This window comes from Ostrinia furnacalis, unplaced genomic scaffold, assembly GCF_004193835.3.
Source record: "Ostrinia furnacalis isolate ACB-3 unplaced genomic scaffold, ASM419383v2 OfSCF6535, whole genome shotgun sequence".
In the NCBI taxonomy this organism is placed as follows: domain Eukaryota; kingdom Metazoa; phylum Arthropoda; class Insecta; order Lepidoptera; family Crambidae; genus Ostrinia; species Ostrinia furnacalis.
Genome location: NW_021136774.1, coordinates 201,337 through 215,724, shown reverse-complemented (window position 1 = coordinate 215,724; position 14,388 = coordinate 201,337). Strand labels below are relative to the sequence as shown.

At 38.4% G+C, this 14,388-nt stretch overlaps 1 protein-coding gene across 1 annotated transcript; it reads left to right on the top strand.

Moving 5' to 3' along the window:
- The first annotated feature begins 6,445 nt into the window (after positions 1-6,445).
- Positions 6,446-10,721, top strand: LOC114362483 (uncharacterized). The gene is made up of 4 exons (XM_028317914.1): positions 6,446-6,529; positions 6,927-7,535; positions 7,869-8,126; positions 9,963-10,721. Exons 1-4 carry the CDS (start codon positions 6,446-6,448, stop codon positions 10,719-10,721), a joined length of 1,710 nt encoding a protein of 569 aa, XP_028173715.1.
- The last annotated feature ends 3,667 nt before the right edge of the window (positions 10,722-14,388 follow it).

Sequence of the window (14,388 nt, the reverse complement as noted above, 5' to 3'; positions counted from 1 at the left end):
TGTCTCTATTCAAACACAGAATGAGAATCATACTTTCTGTATTGCGAAAAAATAGATTCTAGACAATAAACATTCATCAAACAACATAAAAATTAAAATATAAAACTAATCAGAAGGAACTCTCTTTGAATAATGCAGTCTTGAATCATTATCTTCTAGTATTTTGAAGCTTTTGAGCTGAAGTATTACAGCTTCACTTCAAGAACCTTGTTGTGATTTTCTTTTATATTTATTTACCATCTAAAAAGTCAAATAATAAGAGACTAATGTCGACACTAAAGTCTGTTTTTTTGCTTGTCCAATATTGTAAACAATCTTAATATTCCTTTTTAACGAAATAATTCGTTTTAAAATAAGATAAACACAAAGCTCACAACCTATTATGTAGGTAAGTCATTGTTGAACGCCGATATCTTTTCAAATCATTTAATTTATTAATTTTTTTCACTGATATTACTTTAAAAGTTATAAAAAGATTGTTTACATTGTTCGACTAGCAAAGAAAAACGGACTATACTTACACGATAAATATGTATAGAGGAGTAACAATAAAATCAAGTTAGTTTATATGGCTATGAAGAGGGTAAAGTGAGCATGCTCATTTTGCCCTGCTCACTTTGCCTTTTGCGCCACACCACGTTTCATAAAACATAAACTATAATTCCTTTTTAATAATTTTCAAGGAAATATCCTTAAAACACGGTTAAGTAGGTTTAACATATTACGCATACATTGATAATAACGTACGTCACTCAGTTTAATCCAAAACACAACGAACATACCTTTGTTTTTTCAAATAAAATTGACGAATTTCGTTTATCGCTGTCCACGCGTGGTGTTGTCACTCGGAGGTGGCGCACACGAATTCCGCGGGAGCGGCGGGGCGGGGGGATAACGTTAACAAGACAAGACAACAGGTCGAGGAAATGAGTGTAAGTTTAGAGGGGGGTGCCCGCTTTAGGCGGAGTGCCCGCTTTGGGCCAGTCTCCCCTACCTTAATATTTCTGTTGTGCAGTGCACCTAGATAAATAAAAATAAAGCTACTAAACATATTTCTCTTCAGTAGTAAACATAATCTCTTCAGTAGCCTCCTTAAACTTTGTTCCATAATGCAATGCTGTAATAGGCTTTGATATTGTTACTCGTATTCAGTCTTGACTTTCCCACTTTTCCAACTCCTGCCCCCGATGCCTTAGTTCATTAATCCCCTTAGGGTAAGAGTAAACAATTAAAGGGAGGGCGCTCTGGTCAGCCGATCGCTCCATCGGGGACATTGCGGCCGCAGCACGGGTCCTAATTTAAGAGGACCACCGTTTTGCCCCACTTTTCTGGTAATTTACGTAGAAGTACTTGCTAATTATTGTTTAGTAATCGCTGTCCTTGTTCTCATAGTTAATTCATTAAATGTGCTTTATTACTTTTATAATTTGAAATAATATTATGTGGCCAGTAAAGTCATATTATAAAGCAAGTGACTAAATTACCCAAGTGCGCAACTCATGGCCAAGAGTTTTTCTCCCTATAATAGAATAATCACCTTAGTTTGTACTCTTTCAAGTTTTGTCTAGTACCTATTACCTGAACTATATGGGCGATCGTACTACCTAATTGCTCACTCCCTCCACAACTACGTGGGTGCCCGTATTGTATTTGTTTATAAAAATGCAAAACGAAATAAGTATTATTCTGATTGCATTTAGCTTTCACATATATTATCTTTTTTATTTTTTTCTCATTTCATACAGGCCCGAGAGCACTATCGTATATTTTTTAACTCTCAATAAGCGATAACATTATTTTCTCCCAAACTTTCCGAGCGAAACTAAATGTTCGCTTTTCACCAATTAATTATTCTGCAATATTTTCGCGCGTGAGGTGAGTGCCAAGCTCCTGAAGTTTAATCTATCAGGGGTATAATACTCGGCAATGACCATTATTTTCAGAAATAATAAAATTATATTAAGTTTGTCAAAACAAAAAGATGCGGAAAGTTACCTAGAAATTACTCCATTAAATTACTAGACTCCATAGAATTGGTCTTTACATTTATCATATTTCAAGCACTAATTCCGCTTAGAGATTATTCAATATTCAATTCCTAGTAAATTCAATTTTATGTAATTTCCTGAAAAAAAAAATTGTTGTCCTTACGTTCTTCTTATGTAATGTTTGCTACATTCTGGACGATCTTCTGTAGATGGGTTCCATAAAAAGTGTTTTGTATTTTTTTTAATTTTTAACCTGACTTCAAGAAAATAATGGTCGCCAATCTGCACTGCCCGACAGCGCCCACTATCTGTATCTCCGTTGTGTTTTTGTCTGAAACTCTGACATTCCACGGAACCGAATTACGGATGGCCTATTTTGTATGCCGGAACATATTTCAGAGTGAAACGGTGAAACAAAAGTGGGGCTATGTGGAGAATCCTAAAGAGGCAGATTGGTCCCGCAGTTCAGGCGGATACCGCGCGTCTAATTGGATAACTGCTCTTTGTTTTGTTTTTTGACGGTATTATTATACCTAAGCCGGAAAAAAGGATAACACTTTATCTTACTGATATGAAAATTTTCTTTTCTTTTACTTTATAAAATAAATAATTAGAATTTATTTTTTTGTAGCCCCAACAATTTCATCTTTGATCTTATAGTCCCAAACAATAGCAGCGGTGGGGTTAAAGTTATAATTGGACGCATAAAAGTTATACACGCGTAGGCGTGTATGTAGATGTTTATGTAGATAAAGAAGTTAGTAGAAACTTTATGAATAAAATAATACCTACTCGTGTAATGTATTAAATACGAACATCATTTTGTTGTGTGTATAATTTATATACGTCTAATTTATAACTTTATCAGGTATAGTAATTATACCTGATAAAGTTATAAATTAGACGTATATAAATTTTTTAATTATACAGGACACATAATTTTGTTATGAGTCGAAAAGATCAATGATCTTGACCACAATCTGGTGAGATAAGCTGCGCTTTATCTATTTTAATATCTACCGTAATTATCTGTTCTTGGTGAATAAATAACCCTCCTTCTGGCGCAGTCAGGTAATAATCTGTAGTCTTTAAAAATACTTATAACCTTTTTGCTCGCCTGGCTGCTCCCATTATGCTCAGATTTAGGGATGATACACAGCAGTGTTCCGCGGCGGAAATTTAAGAGCTTGACTGTATTCAATCTGCGCCGTGCGGCTCGTAAAGCTTGATATACAATACTCGAGTTTTTACACAATTTGGATCAATTCAGTAGGTTTTCTATGGTAGTCATCCCATTCTACAAGGGTGCCAACTGAATGGCACAATAAAAGCAATGTCAGGCATATTAATTTATGGCGACACTTAGATATCAGGATTGTGACTTCAGTTATACAATAAAAGAAGAAGAATCAAGCCTAATTTCATACTTTTATTAATCACTGCTAAAAATAGTCCTTTAACCGAATGCCTCTAAAATGTGTTTGTTTCTTGAAGGTGTCTTCAGTTCGAAGTAGTCTTCTGTATTCAATTTCATCCAAATGATGAGCCATATCTGAAAAGAAAAAAAGGCAATCGTTATTAAATGAATACTGAATTATGTCACAGTGAAACCGCGAGCGAGTTAGGTAGGGAAAACGAATTTTCGACTACCACTCCTTCTGCTTCTTCTTACGTTGTAATGGAACTGATACCCAGTTACCATTCCAGTGTTAACGACGCATTGCCGCCGTATTTTAAATGCATATTTTATGCAATCATTATTGATGATTATAGCACAATTCATTTCGGAGAACATCGCATTTATTTGGCCAGAAAATATTGTCGTGGGTATTTTGGATTTATACTCGGATTAAAGTGGATTACATCATGGAATGACAAGAAATTGATCTGAAACAGCCACTGCTATTAACGAGGTCTCTTTAGCACGTACTGCATGAGAATGTTTGCTTCAAAATTAGCTATAATGATTTCTAAAACAAATTCCATTCTATGAACATTTCTGTTAGGATAAGTTTTTTTCTTCAAATTTCATTACGTGGTCTTATTTATTTACGTTTGCAAATAAATGTATAGCGTCAATAAGTCATTCTAGATACTCATTGGAAGTAGAGTTGAAGCATTTTTTCTGTATATCTAGTGCATCTATTCTATAGTAAAGAAAACTAAAAGAACTAAAGCTTCGAGTCCCCGGTAACCAACCACTAGACAAAAAGCGGTATCTGAGGATTCCGGGAATTAAGCTTGCTGCTGAGTTGACTCTAAAGGGTTCCTTTTAAGAACAGAATTTACTGGCATAAGGTCAAACTATCTACATTTTACCGAGACTTAAGGAAAGTTAAATATAGAGAGCTACGTTTATTTTCCGTGATAATGCAAATGGAATTCTCAATGATGTTTCATCCTGTCAGGCAACGCTTTGACACAACATTTCTTACTAGTAAATTCTACATTAAAAGATAAATTGTACGTTAATATAGAGCTAAGGCTGAGTTGCACCAACTAACTTTGACAGTAACTTTAACGATAACCGGTGCTTTTTTATGGAATTTGACAGATTTTTAACGTTTGTCAAAGTTAAAGTAAGATGGTGCAACCCAACCTAAGTGTTGTAGTAACTATGGAATATAATAAAACTATGTAGAAAATTTCCGGGCATAAAACCCCAATCGGGGCAGTATTGTGTTGCACATAATAGGCTCGAATCATAACATGTGTAAAAGCTTAACGAGCCCTTTGAAGATGCTAACGGATCCCGACCTTTTCTGGCGCGAAGCATCGGATCAATGGGTCCAAACGGCGGAGGTACGATGAGATTCCGTGGATGATACGCAGCGAGTTTTACAGTTATGGTTATACGGGGAAACACCCCGTGCAGATATATGACTATGGCGCTTTTTTTCTTGAAGGTTTTCAGGTGAGACTATTATTGTTGCAATATCACACCTATGAACACTACATAAGCACATAGTGCTTAGATTGTTGTGAGGTCGTCTGTACAGTTATAGTAATATGAGTGTTCGGTTAACATAAAATTACTCGGAGGTTGAACAATTGTATCATCATCGTTGGACGGGTTGTACCCCGTTTCAGAATATCGTTATTTTGATTTGTAATTTTTCGATTCATAGAATGATAGTATAGTCCAGTAGAATTAGATTTTAAATCGGAAATAATTCCTACAAAAGATTTTATTGCTTTAATGGGTTCATTGGTTGCCCATTAAGACTCTCCTAGGTTTTCGACTTCGACGGAGTTGTGCTTAAGTGGTGGGGGCCCCCGAAAGGGGCGCTTTTTAGGTTTTCCGGTTATACCGCGTGAAAGACTTACCCTATCGAAAAGTGGTCTTCCTGACGGTTGAAGGGCATTTAATCTTGCATTAAATAAGACCAAATTCATATGTTTTGGACAAACCGTTCTCGTGCTAAATGTTCGGCAAAGTAGAAAATATGTGTATAATTAATGACCCTCTCCACGTCCAATAGCTCGTCACCCGTAGGCTCCCAAGCCTTGTAAAGGGTCGCCTTAACCAGCGTATCCCTGTCAAGGCTCACGAGTTGGATTCGCTTATCCTTGTTCGTCCCAGCCGTTCCTTAACTGCGGTTGCTGCACCTCTTCCTGGCACTCTCCTGAACGACTCTGTGTTACCTAATTAGGCTGCCTCTCTTCATTGTACCCTCCTGTATGATTGCATTGNCAGCTGATGCATGATCCTATCAAAAAAATACGATTAACGAACTTCAAGAAAGAAAAATTAGCTACTCAATTGAAAAATCAACATTCTATTGTTGTAAGAAATAAATTACTGAATTGTAATGTTACTGAAAACGAAACGCAAGAACCACCATTTGTTCTTGATTTGAAAACTTTACAAAATATAAAAAGCAGAACCAATTTCAAATACTTTCACAAAATTGTTGTACTTGCGTTATGGATTATGTCTCTTACACCGCCTTATGACAAAGTGGTACGAAATATTTCGCTACATCCATTTTTCGTTTATTACTGGACTGAAGCCCAACTTAAGTTTTATAGGACGTTTTCACGATCGAATTACACGTCAATTATTACGTTAATTTAACTATACTTTATTTGTACAAAAATCATTAAATGTAATTATGTGACGTATAACGTTACACGTTCACGAGCGTTCAGGTAGTAAAGGATGATACGACAGAACACTTACAGACGTCATAGTTTTGATTCGTTTAAAATTGAAACTGCTCCCAAAGGCAATGTATATGAATAAGTAGTGTCTTTGGGAAGTGTAATATTTGTATTATAAGTAGGTAGTTCTGAATAATAATGACAAGTATATTTTGTGAATGTCTCTGTAATACGAACCAGTTCAAATATAGATTTGGAACACAAGGGACGTCTCATTCCACCTACCTTATACAAGCCCTACACGGACACCGTACACTTTTGGCGAACGAGGTTGATAAAATCTACGCAAAACGATGTCTTTCGGGAAGATCAACGAGTTTAACGTGAGTGCGGGGAATTGGTCACTGTACGTCGAGCGTCTGGAGATGTACTTCAAGGTGAATAAAGTGGAAACGGAATTGTGGCTACCTACACTTATTACGGCGATCGGAGACGAAACGTACGAAGTGTTGAGCAGCTTAGCGAGTCCTAAGAAGCCAGCGGAGCTCACCTATAAATCGGCGGTCACAATGCTACAAGACCATTTGCAACCGAAACCCTCCGTTATGGCCGAACGATATCGTTGATGAAGCCACGATAGCCGAACGGTGAAGGGGTCGGACTGGCCGACTCGTGATCCGAGGAACGCGGGTTCGGTCCCCGCCGCCGCTCGACTATTGTGGTGAGCTCACAAGCATATTTAGCTTAGTACGAGGGGCTAACGGGAATATTAGTAATTTGTGTAATAACAAATTACTAATAATCTTTAAAAAAAAAAAATCGTTTTCGACAAAGANACAAAGAAGACAGCGGGAGGGCGAGTCAATTGCAACGTACATAACAGAATTGAAGAAATTGTCAAAATTGTGTGATTTTGGAGCCAACTTAGAAGACAGTTTACGTGACCAACTTGTTTGTGGGGTAGTCAGTGACGTCATACGGCAAAGACTGTTTGCGGAAGATAATTTGAACTATACGAGTGCAGTTAAGTTGGCGTGTGCGTTGGAAGCGGCGGAACGTAACGCGGCAGTAGTAGATGTGTCATCATCGGGAACTACGGGAAGCGCGGCCGCGGTACACGCAGTAGGGGCGAAGCGCGAGCGCGGGCGCGGGCAGCGCGCGCGTCCCTGGCAAGCCAACGGTTATAACAACTCGGAAAATTGCATAGTGTGCGGGAAAAATGGCCACAGCAGCGAGGAGTGTCGCTACAAGAAGTTCGTTTGCAGTAAATGTAAAAAAGTTGGACACCTGCGTAGGGTTTGTCCCAACTCAACCGGGGGCCCAGGCCCGGACCGGAGGCGGGTGAACCATGTCTCATGCCAAGACAACGGGTCAGATGAGGATTCCCGGTCGGAAGACTATGAAGAAATGTTAAACCAACTCAGTTTGAGCAGCTATAAACCGGTAAGCTTAGATCTTATCATTGATGGTGTTAAGTTAAAAATGGAAATTGATACCGGTTCCTCAGTTTCGTGCATAAGTAAAAAAACGTATGAAAAATATTTTAAGTTTAGAAATATTGAAAAAGATAATTTAATTTTTAAATTTTATGACGGTAGTTGTATTAAGCCGTTAGGTATAATTAAACCAAAAGTGCAATGGAATAACAAGTTTAAAACATTGGAATTATTTGTAATCGATGGGGGAACTACTTCTTTACTTGGTAGACATTGGCTGACTGAATTAGGAATTAAAATTCCACCTTTTTATAATAATTCTATTAACATTGTAAAAGAGATTTGTAAAGAAAACAAGTGTGCTAATTTGGAAATGTTAATCGACAGGCATAAGGAATTGTTCAGCGGCGGGCTGGGGCGGTTCACGGGAGGCCAGGCGCGGCTGCGGGTGCGCGAGGGGGCGGCGCCCGTGTTCCACCGCGCGCGCCCTCTGCCCTACGCGCTCAAGGCGCAGGTGGACGCGGAGCTGGACTGCATGCTGCGCGACGGCATCATAGAACCGGTCGAGGTTTCCGACTGGGCTACGCCATTGGTACCGGTACGTAAAGCGGATGGTGGCCTACGCATTTGTGCGGATTACAAGGTTACGTTGAACCCTGTCCTGCTGGTCGATAGGTACCCTCTACCTAAAATTGAAGATTTGATGGTTAGTCTCAACGGGGCTCAGTTATTTTCTAAAATAGACTTATCGCAAGCATATAATCAGGTGGAGCTAGATGATACAAAAATGTACACTGTTATAAATACACACCGGGGATTATTTAAATATAATAGGTTAGTATTTGGACTTTCATCTAGTCCGGGGATATTTCAACGAATAATGTCTACTATTTTGAGTGATATACCGGGGGTAGAGGTGTTCTTAGACGATGTTATTATTGCCACTAAAGGGGACCGTTTGGTACATCTGGCTACATTAGAAAAGGTATTGAGTAGGCTCTCGAGTCATGGAATGAAACTTAAGAAAAGTAAATGTTCATTTTTAGTTGATGAAGTAAAATATTTAGGATACATTATTTCCAAGGACGGAGTGAAAGTAGATCAGGAAAAAGTGGCAGCTATTGTCAAAATTCCAAGACCCGAAGATATTTCCCAGCTGAGATCATTCCTAGGACTAGTTAATTTTTATGCTAAATTTGTGAAAAATATTAGTACTATTTTATTTCCACTATATAATTTACTTAAAAAAAGCGTAACATGGAAATGGTCTAAAGACTGTGAAATGGCTTTTATTAAAATTAAAAAGATTTTGACAAGTGCAGAGGTTTTAGCTCACTACGACGCCGATAAACCCTTAACTTTGACTTGTGATGCGAGCTCGAAGGGCATCGGAGGGGTTCTTACCCAGAGAGCGCGGGGGGGCGCGGAGCGGCCGGTCGTGTATGTGTCTCGCGCGCTCACAGAGGCGGAAAAACATTACTCGCAGATCGATCGCGAAGCTTTAGCTATCGTATTTTGTTTACAAAAATTACACCAATACTTATATGGTAGACGTTTTACTCTGCGAACTGATCATAAACCGTTAGTCAGCATTTTTGGGCCTAAACACGGAATACCGGCATTGGCCGCAAGTAGAATGCAGCGATGGGCGGTTATTCTATCGGCATATAGTTATGATATAGAATACATAAATACAAAACTAAACGGAGCGGACGGTCTGTCGCGGCTACCTGTGCGCTCTGCTGATAAGAATGACTCATCGTTAGACCCGCCCGAGCAAACTTATTTACACTTCGCACAGGACGCGTTGTTACTCGATTCTAACGATATTAAAAAGCAGACTTTGCGGGATCCGTCATTAAGTAGAATATTGTTATTCATTAGAGAGGGGTGGCCTACGGAAAATGAAATTAAAGCATTACAACCGTATTTTAATAGAAAAACCGAATTGTATGAAGAATTAGGATGTATTATGTGGGGTCATAGAATTGTAATACCCGAGAAATGTAGGAGTCAGGTGCTTAATGAACTTCATGAATCCCATATGGGTATTTGTAAGACTAAGGCCATGGCACGCAGCTATGTGTGGTGGCCTGGCATCGACGAGGCTGTGGAAGCGTTGTGTCGCAGCTGTGAGGTATGTGCAGCGGAGGCTGACGCGCCGCCCCGTCATGCTGTCACGCCGTGGCCATGGCCGGCGAAGCCTTGGTCGCGAATTCATGTAGACTTTTTGGGCCCTTTTCATGATAAGATTTACTTGGTTGTAATTGATGCTCGAACTAAATGGATTGAAGTTTTTCCGGTGCCAAGCACAGCAGCTCGTTATACGATAAGTAAACTAGAGGATTTGTTTGCTAGGTGGGGATTACCTAGGCAGCTAGTCAGTGATAACGGGCCTCCGTTCACAAGTTCTGATTTTTCATTTTTTATGCAGAACAATGGCATTGAACACATATTTTCAGCTCCCTACCACCCTGCTTCGAATGGGGCGGCGGAGAATGCAGTTCGAACAATTAAAAAAGACATAAAGAAAGCCATTCGTAAAAAAGAAGATATCCAAAAGTTTTTAAATACGTTTTTACTTCACTATCGAAACACAGAACATTGTACTACAGGCGAAAGTCCAGCCACGTTAATGTTAGGAAGACAGTTAAGAATCAAACTAGATTTACTCAGGCCGGATAGAGGTAAAAAAGTTAGGGATGCGCAGGCTAGGCAAATAAAAATTGGAACAGAGGTAAGCAGAGTTTTAGAACCAGGAGAAGAAGTCTGGATCCGCCAATACCAGGGGGGAAACAAGTGGATACCGGGTAAGGTAGCTGAAAGATTAGGAACAACTGATTATAAGATATTAGATACTTCAGGTAGAGGGTCCCACAGACATATTGACCAGTTAAGACGGAGATCTTTGCGTAGCTCGCTTGTAGCCCCACCGCTCGAAATCGAGGAACCAACCACAGCGGCTCAAGTAGCGGTACCAATGTGCGAGGATCAGGTGCAGTCCGGCACCCGCCCATCTGTAGCTGACAATCCTTTGGACAGTAATATTTCTGTCGATGTGGACAAGGACTCTGATACCTTCTGCGATGCGAGCTCCTCTCCCGCGCCCGCAACCGATAAGCCCGCCACTCCTCCCCGATCTAGGCCAATACGAAAGTGTAGAATTGATAACCCACCNTTGGAAAATAACTGAAAAAGAAGTGAAAAAAGTCATGTTTTTTTCTAATTAAATCCATTCTTACTCCCTTAAAATGTATGAAACTTGTATCTGTTTTCTACTTCTGCTAATAGATAATTTTATTGGCTGTCGCATGATATAAAATTTTTGCTTATTAGTGTTAAGCTACCCACGCTTTCACTTGTTTTTGAAGGAAAAGGTGAAAACTAAAAATTAAAAACTTAAATCCTCGTAATTTTGCGAGAAATGGGTCAAGCCCCAAATTTGAAGTATTTTCATCGTACACACTGTATACAGTGTGTCCGGGCTTGTAGTGATCAAACTTTAAGGGCGTAATCTATGGACAATTTTATCGATGAAAATACTTCAAATTTGGGGCTTGACCCATTTGTCGCAAAATTAAGAGGATTTAAGTTTTTAATTTTTAGTTTTCACCTCTTCCTTCAAAAATAAGTAAAAACGTGGGTAACTTAACACTAATAAGCGAATATTTGATATCATGCGATAGTCAATAAAATTATCTATTAGTAGAAGTAGAAAACGGCCACAAGTTTCATACATTTTATGGAAGTAAGAATGGATTGAATTAGAAAAAGACATGATTTTTTTCACTTCTTTTTCAGTTATTTTCCAACACAAGAAAAACCAGGTCGTTAAGGTATGTTTTATTTGCATTGTATTATTAGTATTTGAGCTATTCTACAAAACGAATGTAAATTTATTAGTCTAAATCTATTAGTTTCGACGTAATTGTTGAACAAAGATACCCCTTCCCAGTCCCAGCGTATTAAAAGTTGGTAAGAAACTCCCATAATACACTATCTGGATTTTTAAAATATTTCCTATTAAATTCATTTCTAACATTTAGTAGGTAGTCTTCTTCTTTTCTTTGGTAATGACGTACTTTACGTAAGATGCATTTACACGGAAAGTTGAGAGAAAATTGTTTACTAGTCAGGACTTGGTTATTTATTATATTATACTTTCAGCGACATCTGTCGTTAGTGAGCTTAATTATTAAATATTAAACTTCGATCAGTCTGTAATTCAATAATGATTTAATTTATGTTCAAAATAAACAAATAAATTAAGTTTATTTTTTATTTTTATGCTACTTACGTATAAAATATCTAGTCAATCAGGCTGTATGGATGAAACGCCTATATTAAAATTAGTTTAAATAAGTAGATAAATAATATTGTGGGTAGGTGGAAATAACTATGACTTTTATGGTGTTTTAACTGCTTAATTGTTTATTTATATTTGTCAACGTGTTTTGTGTAAATCTTTTGATTAAAAATACTAAATCCCAAATATGAGCGATTGTGAGATAGTCAAGTCTAAACGTGGAAAGGATATACAGGATGTTTCAAAATACCCCCTAAAGCCTGAAAGGGCACAGAAACTGAAACAATCTGAAATAGAAGCCGTTGTTCCTATTGTCATATCTTGAACGGTTTTGGAAATAACGTACTATCGGGGACTCTTCCGCCTGACCACTTTGTAGAAATTTTAGCGTAAACGCATCGCTCCGGTCACGTGCTCACCCCGTCTTTGGTTACGCATTTTACTATATTTTTACTACGACCAATAAGAGACAATCAGGGCTTAGGTTGCAATACGAAATACCATTGTGCACTTTATTGTCATACAGTTAGGGTTTAAAACGAAATGTTTCTTTTTCTTCAATCTTTCTTAGTTTTAGGCTGAGTTGCACCACCTAACTTTGACCGTAGCTATAANTTTATTTATTTTTATTATTATTTTAGCTACACTTATGGCGTCCATAGCACATAATAATACTGCTGAGCATAGGCCTCCAATGATTTCGAGATTAACTGATTGCCATTGCTACAACCACTATAAGCTCATCTCACCTTCTTCACCTTGTAGGTGGACGTCTTAACAACAATAGCTTGGATAAGTGATACAGCTCGGTAGAGTCATCTAAAATACCTTAGTGCCATAAGATGAAAGTCTACATCCAGTGTGTCAGTGATGACAAATTGTACTGAAAAGCGGCCTCTCACTGTAGGCTTACGAACCACAAAGTTGCATAGTGTACACTGGAGTGGACTATGCTTGTTTTTTTATGCAATCGAATCTCAATCAAAAAAATCAAAATCAAAAAATATTTATTCAGTTTAGACCACAAGTGGCACTTATGAACGTCAATAGAAAATAATAAAAAAAGAAAAAGGTAGCCCTTATGGGGCACTTTACATGTCTCCTTATCTTTTGGGCCCTACCAGCGCTTCGAGACAAACATATGGCAAGTGCTGAGAAGAAACGCCGGAACAATCTGTAATGAGGAGTCCCGTAAACGATCTAAAGTCGCANCACTTTACATTGCTTAGCCATATGCCTGGTCCAAGGTTCGACGCCACAAAATCAACTTCCTACGCGTGAAAATAGTTTAAATACTATTTTCCGTGCTTGCAACATTTTTCTTTACTGCTTCGCCTCTATTAGTCATAGAGTGATTGTATATATCCTATAGCCTTCCTCAATTTATAAGCTATTCAACACAAAAATAATTATTTCAATCAAACTAGTAATTCTTGAGATTAGCGCGTTCAAACAAACAAACAAAAAACTCTTCAGCGTTTTAATATGAACTTGTTGTTGTTGATTTTTGGCGTCGAACCTTAGACCAGGCATACTGCTAGGAAACGTAGTCGTGCAGGAGGATACAAGGAAGAGGTACAGCCACAGTAGGTAACACAGAGTCGTTCAGGTGAGTGCCAGGAAGAGGTGCAGCAACCGCAGTTAAGGAACGGCTGGGACGAACAAGGATAGGTGCATCCAGCTCGTAAGCCTTGATAGGGTCACACTAGTTGAGGCGCTCCTTTTCAAGACTTGGAAGCCTGCGGGTAACGAGCCATTGGACGTGGAGAGGGTCATTAATTATACACATATTTTCTACTTTGCCAAACATTTGCACGAGAACGGTTTGTTCAAAACATATGAATTTGGTCTTATTTAATGCAGGATTAAATGCCCTTCAACCGTCAGAAAGACTACTTTTCGATAGGGTAAGTAAGTCCTTTACGCGGTATAACCGGAAAACCGAAAAAGCGCCCCTTTCGAGGGCCCCCACCACTTAAGCACAACTCCGTCGAAGTCGAAAACCTAGGAGAATCTTTATGGGCAACTAATGAAGCCATTAAAACACTAAAATCTTTAGTAGGAATTATTTCTGTCTGGAAGAGATCGCTTCATAGCGATAAGACCGCCTAATTGTACCTTATGTGTTCCTTTTCTTTCTGTTTCTTTTTACAATGTGGTGTGCAATAAAGAGTATTTATTATTATTATTATTATTATTTCCGATTTAATTCATTTTTGTGTTTAATTCTACTGGCCTAGTAGAACACCTTTCGATTCTTAGTTATCTTGAGTTGACGGGTGTGACTTACATTATAAAATATGTGTGTTATATCTATCTATATGGAGTAGGATTTATTAAACGGTTTCATTGTGTACCTAAGTGGTTAATCACAGTACCTATTATTTTCTTATTCGTATCGTGCATTAATCTTAGGCAGAACATCTAGGAGAAATAAATGGTGTGATTCTGTTATCTCTGCAATGGATAAAGTAATCGTGTCACCCGTTTGACTCCAAAAGGGTCATTGACGAGACGATCGCGGCTGCTCGGCTTCGACTTGGGTGACGATCTG